The 18,414-nt window shown below is 59.3% G+C and overlaps 1 protein-coding gene across 10 annotated transcripts in view; it reads left to right on the forward strand.

The window, feature by feature from the left end:
* The window catches only part of RAPGEF1 (Rap guanine nucleotide exchange factor 1), a 90,831-nt gene that overhangs the window by 68,580 nt on the left and 3,837 nt on the right, over positions 1 to 18,414 (forward strand). For 4 of the 10 annotated variants that reach the window (XM_015567836.1, XM_006754178.2, XM_015567857.1 and 1 more), the window contains 14 exons: positions 1,253 to 1,525; positions 2,241 to 2,333; positions 4,089 to 4,174; positions 7,189 to 7,300; positions 8,927 to 9,002; positions 11,575 to 11,659; positions 13,068 to 13,160; positions 13,818 to 14,003; positions 14,655 to 14,739; positions 14,850 to 14,944; positions 16,218 to 16,296; positions 16,379 to 16,480; positions 16,654 to 16,779; positions 17,712 to 17,809. In XM_015567836.1, the coding sequence (XP_015423322.1) occupies positions 1,253 to 1,525; positions 2,241 to 2,333; positions 4,089 to 4,174; positions 7,189 to 7,300; positions 8,927 to 9,002; positions 11,575 to 11,659; positions 13,068 to 13,160; positions 13,818 to 14,003; positions 14,655 to 14,739; positions 14,850 to 14,944; positions 16,218 to 16,296; positions 16,379 to 16,480; positions 16,654 to 16,779; positions 17,712 to 17,809 (1,589 nt within the window). The remainder of the gene's footprint in view (positions 1 to 1,252; positions 1,526 to 2,240; positions 2,334 to 4,088; positions 4,175 to 7,188; positions 7,301 to 8,926; positions 9,003 to 11,574; positions 11,660 to 13,067; positions 13,161 to 13,817; positions 14,004 to 14,654; positions 14,740 to 14,849; positions 14,945 to 16,217; positions 16,297 to 16,378; positions 16,481 to 16,653; positions 16,780 to 17,711; positions 17,810 to 18,414) is intronic. The other 6 variants (XM_006754179.2, XM_015567871.1, XM_015567847.1 and 3 more) reach the window with 5 other exon arrangements.

The raw sequence follows: 18,414 nt of genomic DNA on the forward strand, positions 1-18,414 counted from the left end.
AAGTTCAGCACTCACAGGGCGTCACCATTAAATCCACACAGAGCCTGTGGCAGAAGTGCCATTGTTTCATCCCAGGTGCATGTGGCTTGAAAGTGTGCCCTCCGAGCCATTACCCTGTCGCAGCTCCCAGAGAAGGCCCCAGTGGTGTGGGAGCCGCCACCCTGAGCTTATCACATGAGACCTGTGTAACAGGCCACATGATCAGTGAGGAAGCATGATGTGTTGTGATCACACAGTAACTGTTGTGTAAGTCAGGGGCTTGTGTGGCAGGGCCTGCTCAGTGCTCAGTGAGCTTGCAGGGGAGGGGTCAGGAAGGATAGTGTCGGGACTCCAGCAAGAGCTGGCCTTTTTGTCTCAGTCCATTCGGCTGCTATTTGTTAACAAAAGGTGGCTTGTCAGCAACAGAAATGTGTTCTCACAGTTTGAGAGCTGAAAGTCCAAGATCAGGGTGCTAGCATGGTTGGTGAGGACCCTCCAGGCCCCAGACTTTTCACTGTATCTTCATGTGGCAGAAGGGCCAGCCTCTCTCTGGAGCCTCTTTTTTTTTAATGGATTTTAGAGAGATTGGTCAACTTGTTGTCCCACTTATTGATGCATTCATTGGTTGATTCTTGTATGTGCCCTGACCGGGGATCAAACCCACAACCTTGGTGTATCAGGATGACCCTCTGACCCACTGCACTAGCCGGCCAGGGCTCTCTGGAACTTCTTGAGGGCACTGTGGCCACTCAGGCTCCACAGCCATCAGCACGAGAGCCGCTGGGCTGGGGTGTGGCAGTATTTGACTTTCAAGGGGTAAGTCCAAAGAGGTTTACTTACCCAAAAGGTTCAGCGTGAGTCAGTATGACCCGGTATCTGACGGTGATGTTGAGCTTAGCCACCAGGCTCCTGAAGGACTGGAGGCATCGGTTGAGAGAGTGATAGCAGAGGACATGACCGCCTTACAGAGTGGGGCCTGCTGTCCTTGGGGCGTCCTGCCGTGGAGACCCTGAGGACAGCGCTGGTCAGCCTCCAGACCTCTCATGGGAGGATGCCCAAGGGGGAGGTTGGTGGGAGGGGGTGGTACTAGGCCAGAGGACCTGGGGCTGGTTGGGACTGGTCCGGGGCCTCCACGGAATTACTGTGAGCAGTCCACGGAATTACTGTGAGCAGCCTGTCAGAGCTCCGCTGAGTTAATCTAATGACTTTCTCTCTTGTCTGTTTCCTTCTTCCCATCTCCTCGTTTGTGTTTGTTTTCCCTTGGATTCTCTAGTATAAATCGGTGTTTAGGTCCTACTCCCAGGATTTCGTGCCTCACAGCCAAGCTTCCGCACAACCTTTCCTCCCGTCTACCTCCTCTTCCTCTCCGCACTTCCCACCTGTCCACCAGTCTCAGAGCTCGGACCTAGCGCGGCCCGCCGCGGCCACTCTGCCTCCCAGCGCCGCGGACGGGCCTCCTCCGTCTTCTCAGGAGAGCACCTTTCATGGGAGCACTGTCTGCCTTCCTTCCGAAACCTCTCTCCCTGCCTCACCCCAGACGCCTTCGGTGAGAACTCCGCACACCCGTGCGGGCTGCGTGTGTGAGAAAGCGGTGTCGCTGCTCAGGAAACCTCCTCCACTCGCGGTCAGGTGTGGGCAGCACGGCTAGTGCAGGTCCCGAGCGGACAGCCTTCTACAGAGATCCCGACACCAGGGCTCTTAGCTTCCGTACGTGGGGCTGCGGCCACTAAGAGACGGTCCGTGATGGTGAGCACAAGGTAGAGGATGTGGCTCGTTTTCTGTTTGACTGATGGTTAGAGGAAGGCGCAGAGATTACAGACGCGCCTCTGGCTGTGTGCGGTCTGAGTGCGGGGCCTGCTCTCCTGTGCTGGCCACGGACTGTGACCTTCCTCCGCGCAGGCAGGTAGGGCCGAGCAAACGCAGGCAGGGCATCTTCACGGCTGCCAGAAATTCATTAGAAAGTGTAAAAAATTCCTCCCCCACGCTGGGGACCCTGCTGTCCCCACCACGGCAGAGTGGGGAGGTGCACCTCTGAGGGCAGTGAATGGCCCGGGCCTCTTGGGAGAAGATCCCGCAGGAGGCGTGTGTCCCCCGGACACCAGCACGGGGTGGCCAGGCAGCTTTGCTCTGACCTGCGTGCACATGGCCACCGTCTCCTCTCCCGTGGAAGGAGGTCCCGGCTGGGCTCCCACAGGCTGCCTGCTGGGCCTGAGGCCGGCTGGAGGCCGTCACATGTGCTTTCCTCTTGTCCTTCTCCCCAGAGTGAAAATGCCAGTGAGGAGGCTGGTGGGGGTGAATACGTCAGTCTGTACTCCTCTGGCCAGAGCAGCGCGGAGCTGGCTCACTCTCGAGGAGTAAGTAGCCTCGGGCTGCCTTGTGCATGCGGCCGCCTGGCAGGACTTGGCCCAGCTTCTGTCTGGCTGCGCCTCTCGGTTCCCAGCAGGCCGGGCCCGTGGGAGAGGACGTGGCTGCTGTGTAGGTCTTCCCGCGGCTTCTGCTTCCGTGCATGTGGCACTCCTCGAGCCGGGCCGGTGGGACTTCTGGAATCTGTGGGGCTGCCTGCTGATGGCCTTCCACGTCCGTGTGCTCTTGGGACTTCCCTCAGTCCCATCTTCTAGTGTGAGGTCCACCCTCCATCCCTCCCCCACAGGGAGGCTCTCTCCCCACACGGAGCCTTCCACCCTGTCACCCCCTCTTCCTGCCCAGCACCCCCTTCACCCCTTTGGCAGCTGCTCCCCTGGCAGTGGTGAGTCTGACACCTCCCTCCTGAGGACCACCTGACACGGCACGTTCTGCTGTCCCCGCTCCCGTCGAGCCAAGCTCAGCAGTTCCGTCGGGGAGTCAGCTTCCAGGTTTTGCTGCAGCAAAACATGAGCAAGTTCAAAAGCCTCAAAAATAACTCTCCCCAAGGGAATCCCCACAGGGTCCTGGATGTCCACCCAGGCTGCCCTACTTAGTGTTAGCAAGTCCCTAGAGCAGCGGTTCTCAACCTGTGGGTCGCAACCCCTTTAGCAGTCGAACGACCCTTTCACAGGGGTCGCCTAAGACCATCCTGCATATCAGATATTTACATGATGATTCATAACAGTAGCAACATGACAGTTATGAAGTAGCAACGAAAATAATTTTATGGTTGGGTCCCAACATGAGGAACTGTATTTAAAGGGCCAGAAGGTTGAGAACCACTGCCCTAGAGTATTGTGGGATTTTCAGTGCAGTGGGATTGGACCCTGTGTGTGGGAGCTTAGCTATTTCTACCCTGGAGTTCTCACCTCACCTATGCCCTCCGGTGCCCCGCCCCCCGCCCCTGGCATCATCCTGGGCTGGCCCTCCAGAGCCCGCCCCCTACCTGGTGCGTGCTCCATGCTGACCACTCTTACTGGAACCCACTCCATGACGATGTCCCACAGGCTCTTGCTGCCGTTCTGTGCTGGCCTTGGTGGCAGACCAGGGATGCCGAGTGCCGTGTTGTCGCTGAGCAGGGTGGGCGGGTTCCCAGGAAGAAATGAGGCTGCTGGAGGAGGGCGGGCACTCGTACCCGGGAGCAGCTAGACCCTTTGGAGCCAGCCCTGGGAGGCCATCGAGCACTCGGTCCTGGGCACGATCTTTAGCCAGGTCCGCGAAGCTCTGCTGCCCACCCACAGGGCTAAGGACACAGGTGGGGAGGTAGAAAGCCCTGGGTTTGAGTCGCTGCGGCCTTCTAGCTGTGTGGTCTTGGGCAGGGCCCTTCATCTGTGTGCGTGTGTGGATGGGCAAGATGACACGAGCTAAGGGACAGGGCCTCGGCGTGGCAGCAGTGCCTGGCTGAGCTTTGCTGAGTAATATCAACTGTGACATCCTTTTCCCCACAAGGTGGTTGGGATGGCTTCATCTCGGTTGGCAGCTGGCATGTGTTGTAAGCAGTGGCACCTGCACGGTCCCAGAGGCAAGATGCTAGTTGAGAGGCCCTGTGATGTCTGTGCAATGAGCCGCGTTCATGGGCAGCTGGCTCACATCTTGGACCCTCCCTAGGAACCTACACTCTAAAGCCACCTGCAGGCAGGAATACTGGGAAGCAGATCAGCCCCGCATGGGCACCTGTCAAACCCAGCACTGGCTTCTCTTTTCAGGAATCGCCAGCTGTGAGAGATGGACATCCCAGAGATCCCTCCTCGGTTGGCAGTGCCCCTGGGAAGGAAAGCAGAGACGGAGAAAGGTAGGGCATGATCACAGGGGCCCGGAGTCTGCTGGCAGGAGGTTCTATGTCCATGTTCTTCCTTTTTTTGTGATTCTCACTTTAACATGCTCAGGGTAGAAAGCATGAAAGTACAGAAAATGCAAGAAAACAGGAAAAATCACAAATAACCCACCGTGAAGGCCTTCATTCTGTCCTGCAGTCGGCCATTACTTGTTGGTCACCAGCACACCGTTATCCACCTTACTGACTGCCGTGGCGGGCTTTTGGGTCCTAGGCAACGTCCTCGACCTCATCCAAGTTCAGGTGCAGTGAGAGAGTGAAAAACATCCCCCAAAGTTTTTATGTTTTATAGATGCACTGTATATCGTGTATTCTTAAACCATTTGAAAGTAAGTTACAGAGTGACTCTCAGCTCCTAAATACTCTGCATGCCTCCCAAAAATTTTAAATGCCTACCTGATGACAGTACCATGTCACGTCTAAGAAAATAATACACTTCCTCATATCAGCACACTACTTGACAGGTCCCTGATTCTCCCTAAATGTCTTGTACGGCTTATTTTTTTGGAACCAAGATCAGTCAAGAGTCATCATTGCATTTAGTTGTATGTCCCTTTCACCTCTTGTAGCATTTCAGTGTTAGCGTAAGGCAGGCCTGATCAGGTCTGAAACGGTAGGCGATTTCTCTAGTGTGCTCTTACAGGGTATACTGAGCAGGGCGTGCACCTGCAGCTTCATGATGGCACCTCTGTGGAATGTTCCATGCACAAGGTGGGCAAAAGGAGGCTTACAGTTATGAGTACATGAAACACAGTTTATTCTTGTATTGTTATTTAATTACTAGAGGCCTGATGCATAAAATTCGTGCACGGGGAGCGGGGGCAATCCCTCAGCCCGGCCTGCATCCTCTCACAGTCCAGGACCCCTTGGGGGGTGGCGCCTGCCAGCTCAGGCCCGCTATCCCCAGGGAACGGCCTAAGCTGGCAGGCGGACATCCTGCTCGCAGTCTGGGACACTTCGTTCCTTCCCGCCCGCCTGCTCGCTGCTCCTTAGCGCTCAGCTCCTTGCTCCTTAGCGCTTCCACAGAGGCGGGAGAGGCTCCCACCACCGCCGCTGCACTCGCCAGCCATGCGTCCGGCTTCTGGCTGAGCAGCGCTCCCCCTGTGGGAGCACACTGACCACCAGTGGGCAGCTCCTGTGTTGAGTGTCTGCCCCCTGGTGGTCAGTGCACATCATAGTGACCAGTCGTTCTGATCATTCCGCCATAACAGTCGCTTAGGCTTTTATTATATAGACCTGAGGCCTGATATATGAAATTCGTGCAAGAGTAGGCCTTCGTAGTCGTGGCTGCCTCTGCCCTTGCAGCCCTGGCTTTGTCCAGACAGTCCACTGTTCTGCCATTCGGTCGATTTACATATTACACTTTTATTATTATAGATTGTATTAGTTTCCATACAAACAACTGTAATCCTACTTTTGCACACCCCCGTTTCAAGCTTTTCCTCCCTCTTTAGTCCAAGGTTCAGCTATCTCGGGGGTCTGGGTGTCAAGCTAGGCCATCCCCAATGTCATTGTCAGACCCCAGCATAAATGGTTGAAGAGGTGGTAAAAATAGCAAGAGACCGAAGAAAACGATTAGAAAGCATCCTATAGGGGCCCAGCCTGCTCTCAGCCACTGTTCTGTGTCCACAAAGAGCCTGACTCACCTGCCGGCTAGGGTCCCCGGGTGCTGAGTAAGGGTGGCGGGTCTTCTAGCTTCACACCTGGTGGCAAAGTGTGCCTGTGCCACACGACAGCCCCTCGTGGGTTCCATCGAGCTCATGGGGCCTAAAGGGGCTGTTCTCAGAGTCCCAATGGCCTTGGAAAGGAAGCAGAGGGTGGGCACACTTACTGGTTAGAAACGTTGCTGGGATGTTGTCCTCTTTCCATAAAAGACACCCCCAGACAACCTTGACAGAGAAACGGGACAGGGTTCTTCCCGGGACCACGCAGTTTTGCTCTGGCCCATCCGTGTTGGCACAGGCTTCTGTCTTAGACACTTAGGGTTGAAAGTGTGGCCTGTGACCACAAGGGCAGCAGTGCCCACAGGACCCATCCTGAGAACCCTAAGCGTAAATTGGGAATATGGGAGAAAACTCAGGGAAAGTAAGGCATCTGTAGACCAGTGCCCATGTCCCCCAAATGCCTCCCAGCCACCCACTGCTCCCCTGTTGGGGGGTCTCTCCTCCCCCCTCACTGGCCCACTCCTGCCCAGCTCTTCAGTCTCGGCTTGTCTGCCCCATCCTCAGGGGCTTTCCCTGCCCTTGAGACTAGGCTGGGACCCTGCTTGTTTTTTGTTTCCTTTTTAAATATATATTTTATTGATTTCAGAGAGGAAAGGAGAGGGAGAGAGAGATAGAAACATCAATGATGGGAGAGAATCATTGACTGGCTGCCTCCTGCACGGCCCCCACTGGGAATCGAGCCCAAAACTCGGGCATGTGTCCTGACCGGGAATCAAACCATGACTTCCTGGTTCATAGATCGATGCTCTACTGAGCTACGCTGACCAGGCGACCCTGCCTGTTTTAATGTCTGTGTCTCCTGCTAGACCCAGCGCCCTCGGACAAGGGCAGGTCTGCCAGTTCACGCTTCTTCTCAGTAATGGCCCTCAGCAGCGACATGGGCAATGGCACTAAGGTCACGCGAACTCTCGCCCATCCTGCCTGGCCACTTGCTGTTCCTCTCCTTGAGCACTGACCGCACGCGGTGGCCTTGACGGAGTAACAGACCAGCGCTGAGGGAAATAGATCAGTGGAACCTTCTCCATCCCCTTGCTTAGCCCTTCTGTTTGCAGCTGGATCATCCAGGGAGAGCAGAAATGTCCCACAGTCGCCTGGCTCCTGAGGGCAGCCGGCAGCAGGTCTGGCTGCCACTGTAGCTGTGATCAGGGCTTGCCCAGGGTGGTTCCCACGGACAGGGCTGCACGGCTTCACCTGACCTCATGGAGCCAGGGCCTGTGGCACTTGCAGCACAAACCACTTGTCCCTCAGGGCCCTGAAGTCACCAGATGGTCCCGAATTGGCTCAGTCGGAGGAGGAAGTGGACGAACTGTCCCTCATCGACCACAGTGAGATCATGGCGAGGCTGACGCTCAAGCAAGAGGTGGGTACCTCGCAGGCCTTGGTGCAGAGTCTGGCCGGTGACTAGGGTGAGGGGCTTTGAGGAGAATGGAACCAGAGGTGTACCAAATAGAAGGGCCCAAGTGAGGTGCTGCCCCTCCAAGGTGGCTGCTGGGATGTGGGCTCCGTGCACCTCTTCCATCCTGGCTTAGCGCCCCAGCCACCGTGGGTGCCACCAGGTCCTGGGCAGATGGATAAGTAACAGGAGAAAGTGCCGTCCCTTCTCTGAACATCTGGCCAGTGATCTTGGGCAGGTTAGAGGTCACCTCTGAGCCCCAGGCGGATGGTTGTGAGAATGAAGTCCATGTAAGGTGCTCGGCACAGGGCTGTGGTGGGTGCGCCCTCGTGTTATTGATAGAATGACCCACCAGTTCCAGCCGGCGAGACACAGCTGTTGGGGTCTCAGACTGCCTCCATCCTGAGCTTTCAGGAGAGCTTATTGGCAAAAACAGTCCCTAAGCCTGTCAAATCCAGGGGAGCTACCCTGAGAGAGGATTGGGTCTCCCCTCTGCCCTGCGGGGCTGGAGACGCTGAGGAATGGCAATAACATGGCCCGCCCTGAGGGTGTAACCACGATCCTGGGCTCCTACTCGACGCAGCACAGATGCACAGACACGTGGAGGGCGGATCCTGCCCTTTGCACACTGGGCGGGCGGGCTGAGCCGGCCAGGCAGGCAGGGCTGACGGCATGGACAGCGGGCTCCTCTACAGGAGAGGTGCTGGTTCGTGACCCTTCCCAGAAATTTCTTCTGAACAGTCAGGTCATGGGCATAGCCACCCCCACGCTTAGCTGGAAATCCCAGGCACATTGAGGACACGAGCCCAGGAGTGAGAGTGAAACCCGGGGGGCATGTGCGTCTGCAAGATCGACCGGGGAGCCCGCGAGCGAGGTTGTGCTCCTGTCACAGCAAGGGCGGCCGGACCCTGGTGGCAGCTCTCTTTGGCTCCAGGCCAGGTGAATAAGTTAAGGCCTTGGCGTGCTCACCTGGAAATGAGGCTGTTTCCTTAACTGGCAGGCGTCAGTCACAGGCGTGGGTCCTAGAAGCAGTGTCAGGTGTAACATAAATGCCTTTGCAACACTGTACACTCTTCTATGAAGGGCTCCCCAGAAGAACCCGTGACATGACGAGTGACGTCTCCCACCTGGGAGCAGATACAGATTTAGGGCAGCTCACTGCCGCGCTGGGAGCATGAGCAGCTCGAAAGAGTCCCGCTGCCTCACTTTTCCTGGAGAGGCTGGGACGGTCCTGTCTGCCCGCCCCCCCAGGGTCCACTGTCCCCCCGTGTGTGAGAACCGCCCTCCTCGCCTCCCTGACCCATGGGTTGGTGAACAGGGAGGTGTCCCCCTGACCCAGGTGTGTCTCAGAGCAATGTGCCCCAGGCCGACGGTGTCTGGGCAGCCTCGCGGCCATCCACCTCCCAGATGAGTTCCACTCTATGCTTGTCTCCCAGTGGAGCAGGGAGGGGGTGGGCGTGCCTGGCCTCCGCAGCGTGGCCACACTGGTCCCAGCGGAGGGAGAGGGACCTGCGGTCTCTGGCACAGCACCGTCGTCGTGCCATCCCTGTCGTGGCTCTGAAACGGGCTTCTCCAGCTGCGCTGTCCTTGCAGGGTGACGACGGGCCCGACGTCCGGGGAGGATCCGGGGACATCCTGCTGGTCCACGCGACTGAGACAGACAGGAAAGGTATGGCAGTGCCTCTGCAGTGGCCTCTGTCCGTATCAGCTCCCTGGATCTGGGCGTGTCCTGCCCTCCCCTGCCCTCTCCCGCCCTCCCCTGTCCTCTCTGCCAAACCTGAGTGGATCAGGAAGCGGTGACCCTGGGTCATCGTAGTTGGAGCCGCCTGGGGAAGCAGCAGTGAAAGCCAGGCCTCTGCTTCCCGCCTTCTTGCAGCGTGTCCCCCCGTTGGTGTGAGGTAGTGACCCCAGGACCCACAGGGGTCGGGAGGGCAGGTTTCAGGTGCAGAGCTCAGCTCCACAAACGGTACCTCGAGTGAAAACGTGCTCCACAACAGTGTTCAGGTAGCTCGCAGGTGGCTTCTTACACTTTCCCTGATGTTTGCGTGACATTTCATTGCAGACTAGATGGGGTTGCATTCACGTTCGCTCAGGGGCTTCAGCCCACAGCAGGAGTGCTGCCTCCCCAGGACCTGTTCCTGGCCCATGAGGGGGAGGAGCCACCTGTGGGCACCATGTGCAGGCAGGAGAGCTGTCCTTCCACCCTGCGTTTGGCGAGGGCGAGGAGGCCCGACGAAGGCCTGTGACCTTGGTCAGGACGGTGACACTCATTTTCCTTTTACATTGTAAAAGTTATTATAAGAATAATGTAACCACAGTGTTAAAGTAAGGTGTGGAAGGAATTAAACATCCTAGTCTCTTGAAACCCTAACTTCCCAGTTTAGCTTTTGTAGATAACCAAATCCCTGTTTTATAGCAGATTTCTCAAAATACGATTCTGTAAGCTGTTAAATTATGACAGTAGTACAAGAACAATATTTACATTGCAGAAAGTTTGAAAAATAGAAAAAGCAGAAATGGCTCCCACAGACTCACACAGCCACTGTCTTGCCCTCCAAGGTGTCCCCCCTGGTGTCTTCTTTCCGGGGCAGAGCCCAGGACTGGAGACAAGTCTGAATCCTGCCTGTGCCTGTCACAGACCCTGGCTGTGCCTGTCACAGTGTAGGCACTGGGCACAGCACCCCTCTCAGGCCCAGCTTCTGAAGAGGTTGGTAGTGCCTAGAGAATGTGCTGATTGAACACACAGACACGGAACACGTCTGCACAGGGGGAGTCTCTGGAATGTCCCCTCTGGGCCTTGGGGACAGCCGTGGCTCTGCTCTGCAGGGAGCCCTCTGGCCTCTGCCGGCAAGAGGACCGATTTTCCCTTTTGCCCAAAGGACAGGGCTGAGGGGGAGCTGGCTCCAGTCCTCAGCTCTGAGCAGCGAACTCCGCTGTCCTGCCCAGTGCAGCCAGCTGTGTCCAAGGCCAGAGGGGGTCCCGCAGGCAGGGCAGCCAAAGAATGCAGTTCCTGCCAACTGCCTGGGCGAGGAGGCAAGGAGGCACCACAGCCAGCTGGGCTCCTGCTTGGCTTTGTTCATGGAAAGACTTTGAGGCTCCAGGGCTCCAGAGCCATCTGTACCTGGGACGGGTTGCTGAGGCCCGGGCCGCGCAGCCAGCTCCACAGGTGCTTCCTGCGGACCAGAGACCACACCAGTGGCTTTGGACTGGGAGGCCCCACAACTCCAGGCGTGCCGACATGGGTCCAGTCTTCCAGAGCAGGCGTTGGCTTGTGCTGGGCCCATCTCGCTTCCTTGCCCACCCTCCGAACAGAAACCCAAACTTGACATAGCGGGTGGGTTCGGGGTGCAGGAAGCAGCCTAGCCTGCCGCTGTGGTCCCTGCTCTGACTGCAGCCTTGACCTCCCTCATAACACCTGCTCTTCCAGCTGAACCCCCAGTTCAGACCCAGGTGCAGGAGCAGGTGTTCCTTTTCCTCTCCTCTGTCCTGGGAGTGTCTGCCAGGACAGGGCAGGGGCAGGAGCCAGGTTCGGCCAAGCCTGCACTCTCAGCCGGAAACGTGGGGAGCCATGAGGTTTTCCCACCGAGGGAGCTGGGGGTGAATGAGAAAAGATGGGGCAAGGTGGCCTGCGTCCCGACCAGAACAGCTCGGGAGCATGTGTGCGGGCGCAAGCGCAGCCTCAGGCGGAGGAGCACGTACTTTGGCGTCGAATCAGGACTTGAACCTCGGCTCCAGCTAGAAGAGCTCTGACATTCACAAGCCCGGCCAGGTGGTCTGTCTCAGGAGTGACCTACATTTAAAACATTTCGCCCCTTTTTTTAGTGTCGAGGACTGTGTGGCTGGGAGGGGAGGCAGCCGCACGTAACGGGGCTGAGCCCTCCAGAGAAGGGGGTCGTGTGGGAGCTGCCAGCCCAGGCGCCTGACTGCTGGAGGCGGCTCCTCCGGGTGGGCCTTGCCCTTCCCTGGCACCCGCGCGTGTCACTGTGTATTCCAGCAGCGTGCCCAGCTCTGCCCCTTCACCCTTCCCTTAGCTCTCTCGTATGGAAGTTCCCAGGGTTTGTCCCTGGGCCCAGCCTCCTGAAGGCATGACCTCCGACGTAGCTCCAGAAGCCTGCTGCTGAGGTTGAGTGATTCTCTCCCTGCCTGTGACTAAGTGCCTTTGAATGAGGGGGTCTGAACTTGGTGTCCACCAGGCGGGGGCACATTGTAGCCACCTGGTAACCACGCGTCCTTCCCTCCAGATCTGGTGCTGTACTGTGAGGCCTTCCTGACCACCTACAGGACCTTCATCACCCCCGAGGAGCTCATCCAGAAGCTGCAGTACCGATATCCTTCCCACTCCCATGGCACTGCAGGCCCAGAGCTGGAGAGGGCAGCAGGCAGGGAGGCAGCCCCACGTCCGGCTTTGGGGCCTCAGGCGAGGCTTCCTCTGCAAGCCTCCTTCCCACCTGCCAAAGGGCTGCGTGAGGTGTGCTGTGCCTGGGACAGTGAGGCCACGGTGGCAGGTGGCAGGTGGTGACAGGGTGATTCTGAAACCATTAGAATTGACACCCTGAGGGCGGGAACGTGGAGGCCCCTGCAGAGACCCAGCAAGTTGGCACCTGCAGCCTCTGAGCTGAGCTCCAGGGCGTTGGGGTGATAGTTGCAAATGTGCGGATGAGGGAATGAGACTCAAATGAGCAGCCTTGGGTAGGCATGGCCACTCCGCCTGGTGGCAGCCGTGGCTGTGGACAACTGCACGTCCACGACAGCATGGCTCCTCCCCTCCACATCCGCCCACGAACCACCTTTCCCAGGACCACTCGCTGCCTACAGTCCTGGCCCAGGGCCCATCCTGCCCCAGAGTGGGCCAGCCCAGGGTCCACTGCTCCTTGGCCCCGTCCTCGAGTCATGGCCCGTGACTGCCATCTGCTGGACAGCGCTGTCACTGGGGTTCCAGCTCCCATCCTGGGTGCCCTGAAGCATCCCCTGCTGGCCTCCTGTCTCCCGCACAGCGTGCCTTCCACTCTCCCCTTGCCCTTGCCCTAGGTCCTGGCCCCTCGGCCCTGAAGTGGACGATCCCGTCCAGAGACAGGCTCCTCAGCCTCACACATTCAGTGGCTCGCAGGCCTGAAGCAGCCAATAGTCGTGACTCCCACTTGCTGAGCGCTCGCTGGTGCTGGGCATGCTGCCGATAGGCATACGCACGTCCTTCCGGACACTCCCATCACCAGGCGGCGCGGAGAAGGGTCTGCAGGGGACAGAAATGTGGCCCTGGAGGCAGCAGGCGTGGCCTCGGGAGCTGCTGGAGGCAGTTGGGTGTGAAGGGCTGTGCGGGGAGGCGGGTGGGGGTGGGCTCTGGCTCTGGGAAGACATGGGAACTCATGCAAGAGCAGGAAACACATCTGGGCTCTGCACCTCCCCGCAGCCGGGGCTCAGGCATCTGCTGTGACCACTGTCCTCTACTTGAGGCTCAGCCAGGCAGCCCCTGGCGCTTCAGAAAGTCTAGCAGGAACCGCAGTTGAACCCGACAGAAAGGTGGGCCTGGGCGTGTGGTAGACGGCAGGAGAGGGAGTGGCTAAGGACAGTCTGAGGTCTGGGTTGACACCCACTTTACAGGCCTCTGCCCGCCCGCCCCTCCCCCACCAGTGGTGGCAGTGCCTCACTCTCCCTGGCACGTGGTAGCCCTCAGTAAATGGTAGCTGTACCCCATCCCTCCGTGTGAGAACAGCTGTTTCTTTAACCCACACTTCACATACGAGAAGTTCTCTTCCTCCGCCGACAAGTTCAAGAAGCGCGTCAGCAAGAACACGTTCTTTGTGCTGGTGCGGGTGGTGGATGAGCTGTGGTGAGTGCTTAGCCCTCGGATCGCGGCCGCGGGGCGGCTTCTCCCCTGCGCTTGCCATCCCCTCACGTCCCGCCTGCTCCTCCTCCCCGGCTACGTGCCCACAGTTCTGGACAGGGCGCCCCCAGCCTGCTCCAAAGTGACCCATCCCCGCAGGCCAGCCCTGACCCTGCCCTGATTTCCGGCGGGGCCATGCTCTGCCCCCTGGCGCTCAGGCTGCAGTTCCATTATTGGCAGAACCCATCACCCGGCCCTTTCCTAGGCTGGGAAGGAAATGCCCAGGCTCTGCCTTCCAGGTGCTTCCCTTCTGCTAGTGCGGAGCCTGGCCTGTGTCCCCGGCTGTGGCAAGGGCCGCGCACGGGAGGTGCTGAGCGTCCTGTGGCATCGAGTCTGAGGCCATGACCGTCAGGGAGTCCTCCCCGCAGAACCGAGAGCTCCTTGGGGCAGGGCTTCCCGGGGGTTTGTCTCCTCAACTCAGGCCCCACGTGGCCTCCAGGCCTGTCTGGGGCCAGCAAGCATCTGCTGAGAGGATGGTGGTCCCTTGTTACCACTGGGCCACCCCCAGCACCTGCAAGGATGCAGGCACTGTGCCTGTCCCTGTGGCAGCAGTCCCCTTCCCTCCTCGTGTCCCTACCTCACCTCATGGCCCTGGCCCTGCAGCCTGGTGGAGCTGACAGAGGAGATCCTGAAGCTGCTGATGGAGCTGGTCTTCCGCTTGGTGTGCAGCGGGGAGCTCAGCCTGGCCCGCGTGCTCCGCAAGAACATCCTGGACAAGGTGGACCAGAAGAAGCTGCTCAGGTGTGCCCACTCCGACCAGCCCCTGGCAGCCAGGGGCGTAGCAGCCAGGTGAGCTGCCTGCGTCTGCCCACAGCCCCTCCTGCCCCTGCCGCCTCTGGTGAGAGCTGTGCCCAGCAGCTACCTCTGCGCCCCGTTTCCTTAGTGCACCTCCCCAGCCCCAGTTCTGCCAGGCCCTGACGAGGTGGCTCAGGGACAGCCTAGTGCGTTCCCTGGGCTCTGAGCTTCTTCCCGGGGTTGTGAGTAGCATTGGTGAGGCACCTTTTACCAGGAAGTGGGGCACCAGGGCGAGTGGCCGCTTACCAGGGCCGGAGACAGATGGGCTGTGGTCAGCTCTTAATGAATTTCCTTCCCAGCACTCAGGTGGCAGCTGTTAATTCTCACCCAGCCCCGCTATGCCATCCTGAACGTTCCCAAGACCCTGTATGTGGTTCCCGTATGTTGCCTGCCCCTCTACCCGAGCCGAGATATTTGTTAGTGACTGTCTCCGCCTGCGTTCGCATGGCACCATCTCTGTCCCCCTGCGTTCTCGGGCAGCTGAACTGTCCATGGGTTCACAAGGGGACCTGCAGGACCCGCCCAGTAGTGTCAGGAGACGGGACCAGCACCATGGTCCAAGCGGTCACTCCCTCCAGTCCTAGCTGTCAGGCCTGCTCTGCTCCAGCTGTCCCTGTCCATTCACCTCGGGCATTTGTCTTCCAGGCCAGGGACCCTGCATGACTTTCACAGCCATGAAATAGCCGAACAGCTGACCCTGCTGGATGCCGAGCTCTTTTATAAAATAGAGGTACGCATGGGCGGGGCTCGGAGGAGACTGTCCCTGCCGGGGGAGCCACCGCTGCTTGTCCCGGGACAGCCAGCGGGTCCAGCCCCACCCAATCTACTTCCTTTTTTCAGATTCCTGAGGTTTTGCTTTGGGCAAAAGAGCAGAACGAGGAGAAGAGCCCCAACCTGACCCAGTTCACGGAGCACTTCAACAACATGTCCTACTGGTAAGGCCATGGCACGGAGCCCGCCGCGGCAGTTGTCCTGGCAGAGCTCCGCTGCTTCAGCCCTCAGCTCCTTCTCGGCCTTGCGGGCGTTGACTGAACTGGGCAGCAGAGCAAGGGGCACCTAGAGCAGAGGCTGGTTGAGGAGCCAGGCGCGGCAGGGGAAGGTCCTGGAGCGAGTGCCAGTGTCTGCAGACACGGGTGACGTTTGCACATACACACACACACACACACACACACCGCCCCCCCCCCACTGGTCCTTGCAGTCTCCCCACTGCCAGGCGGGCAGCCTCAGGGCTCCTCCTCACACTGACTGCCCGAAAGCGGGCCTGCAGGAGTGGTGGCCATTAATACTTTTGTGTAGCCTTTAATCGGTAAAGGAAAATGGAGCCCAGAAGTGTATTAATAATGTAACATAGAACTGTCGCCTCCTCAAGGCATGACTCAAAAGCGCCCACAGCCTCTCAGCATCCGAGAGGTGGTCCGGGCGCAGCGACCGTGCCGCCCTCACTGCATACAGCCCTCTGCAGCCATCGAGGGGTGGTTAATCTTTTTAAAACACTCCACGGTCTGCTTGTTCGTGAGAAATCAGGTCACCCCAGCTTTCCCTCCTTTCTCCCCAACACTGGGCACGGCCGTTTGTAGCCACACGTGGCCCTGAGCTCGGCCTCAGACCCAGCCCCGTGCTGGGCCAGGTCTCCCAGCACACCCCTGGGGGTCTGCCTAGGAAGGGTGCAGGTGGGTGAGTGCAGGCGCCCTCCAATGGGCAGAAGAGGCAAAGCAGAGGTGACCCTTCCTCCCAGTGACTGGCAGGGGCTGTGGGGAGATCACAGGGCGTCTGGGTCACTGTGAGGTCCTTGTGCGAGGCTAGCTTTGCCTTGGATGCCAAGGTTCTGAGCGGTGCCCTCGTTCGTGTCTGGCAAGGTGGCCTCTGAACCCACAGGCCTGCCCCCGCTGAGCTGGTCCTGAGGCTGTGCGAGAGTCCATCCCAGTGGTGCTTGCTCCGTTCTGTCAGGAGAGCTCTGCTGGCAAATTCAGAGCCCGCATGGCCGCGGTCCCCATCCTGGTGTTCGGCACCAGCCGCCAGGTCTCTGTGGCCTGTTGCCTCCCCTGGGACTCTTGAGAGCTGAGAGCCAAGACAGGGGCTGCAGCTGGTGCTGCCATGCCTGGGGCACTTGCGACAAGCCATGGAGCGTCCGGCTGGCCATCTCCACCAGGACCACACGGGGCCCTGAGGGGGTGCAGACAGCTCAGCTCTCCTTCCCCGGTCCTGCAGGGTCCGGTCAATCATCATGTTGCAGGAAAAGGCCCAGGACAGGGAACGGCTGCTCCTGAAGTTCATCAAGATCATGAAGGTAACGGAGCCCCGCCCCGAGCCTGCTCCTCAGCCCCGCCCCACCCCGCCCCGCCCTCACAGCCCCTCGCCTCTCTCTGCAGCACTTACGAAAGCTCAACAACTTCAACTCCTATCTGGCCATCCTCTCGGCGCTGGACTCAGCGCCCATCCGCAGGCTCGAGTGGCAGAAGCAGACCTCAGAGGTGAGCTCAGGACAGGAATGGAGACTGGGCTTGGGTCCCTGCTCTGCCAGCGCCCCACTGTGTGGCGGGGACAGCCCACCCCCGCCTGCCCTAGTCTCTCACCTGCAGTCATTGGGCCCTGAGGGGCGTGTTTGGTGCTGGGACATCACATCGTCCTGCATCCTTCGCCACAGGCTGTGCCTTGGTCCCAGTGCACCTGCTCCTTCCTTCCCTCGGCCTGTGCTTCTAGAAGGCTGCTCTGGGCGGGCTGCATTAGGCATTGTGAACAGACAGACATGCTATTGGTGGGTTTCTTCAGGGTAAGTGCTAAAGGGAAAAGGATGGGGTGTTGAGTGAGCCTGGTCAGGGAGGCCCTGGGGAAGTGTTGGTGAGGCCAGGCCCTGAGTCAGAGCTTCCTGGGAAGGGAGGGGATGCCCATCAGGGCCAGAGGAGTGCACAGACTGGAGCTGGCACCTCAGGCAGCAGGACAGGACCAGCGTGGCCAGTGGCCATGTCGCTGTGGGGGACTGGCCCTGATCACGGTGGCCTTGGGGGGCCTGCGAAGGGACTGGACCTTTATTCTGTGTGGAGGCCCAGCCCCCAGGGCTGAGCATTGGCTGGGCCGCCCGGGGCTGTCTGGAGTGACATAAGAGGACAGGTATAAAACAGCATTGTTTGGGGAAGTGGGACCTCCACACCCGGTGCTCCAGGAAAGCAGGAGGTCCTCAGGAGGCAGGGATGGCTTCTTGGAGGAGGTGACCCATCAGAGTGAGCGGCACCTCGCAGGCAAAAAGGCAGGGCCAGCCGAGTCTCCTAGACAAGAGCCCAGGCTGCATGCGGGAGCAGTGAGGTGAGGTCACCTGCCAACCGGCGGACTTGGCCTTGAGCGCAGGGAGAACAAAGGGAGGCTCGGAGCTGGAGTGGCCGGTGCAGTGTGGGCTTTAGGGGCTCACCGGGCTGTCGTTGGCACAGCCAGGCGGGAGCCTGAGCTCCAGGGCCAGTGCACGTGGTGGGCGCTGACGGGGAGGAGCCCCGGGCCGAGCAGGCACAGCAGGCGCTCTGTGCTCCAGGGAGGTGGCCCCAGGACTGGTCTCCCCGCGGCGAGGCAGAGTCCAGGTCTGGTTCTGGGTGTGTGTGTGTGGGTACCCTCGAGCATTGGCAGAGGATGGGGAACGACTTGGTCTGCGAGGAGGGGCCGGGCTGTGCCCAGCATTGTCCCAGGGCTCACAGACTCAACGTCCCTCTTGCACAGGGTCTGGCTGAGTACTGCACGCTGATTGACAGCTCGTCCTCCTTCCGCGCCTACCGGGCAGCCCTCTCGGAGGTGGAGCCGCCATGCATCCCGTACCTGTGAGTACGCCCTGCCCGGGTTTGCCCTTGGTTGCTCTGGAGATGCTGTATTGGGCTCTGTCTCAACGCTAAACTGTGTGGCAAGGAGTGCCTTTTACTTTTAAGCAGAATTGCGGGGTCCCGTGAAAATGTTCCGTCCCCTGTCCTGTTCCCACTTCTCCCTGGCCTGCAGGCAGCACGTCCAGGCGCGGACAGGCGGCAGCCTCCTCCCCCCGCAGTACATCGTGCCATATTCCGCAGGCCTCAAACTCGGCTGCACGCCACAGCCACCTGAGGGCCCAGTCACCCCAGGAACCCTGAGAGCACTAGGCATGAAGCAGCTCAGAGAGCGTGTCCTTCATGTGGGCCCTGGAAGAGGGAGCACATAGGTGTTTCCTGGGGAGGGACCCTGTGGTCAGTAGATACAGGAAGTGACAGAAAATCAAAGCTAAACAGGCTTCTGTTGCAGGCCTGATCAGAGCCCTTAGTATGCTAGTGGGCACGGAGTCTCCGAAAGGGACGGGAGAGTCCGTCGGCACTGCCCCAGGGCTGGGTGTCTGGTGGGACGTCCCTCAGAAAGGCAGATTGGACAGCCGGCTCCTCTCCCGGCCTCACTGCACTGCACT

Source organism: Myotis davidii, unplaced genomic scaffold (genome assembly GCF_000327345.1).
Source record: "Myotis davidii unplaced genomic scaffold, ASM32734v1 scaffold651, whole genome shotgun sequence".
Classification (NCBI taxonomy): Eukaryota; Metazoa; Chordata; class Mammalia; order Chiroptera; family Vespertilionidae; genus Myotis; species Myotis davidii.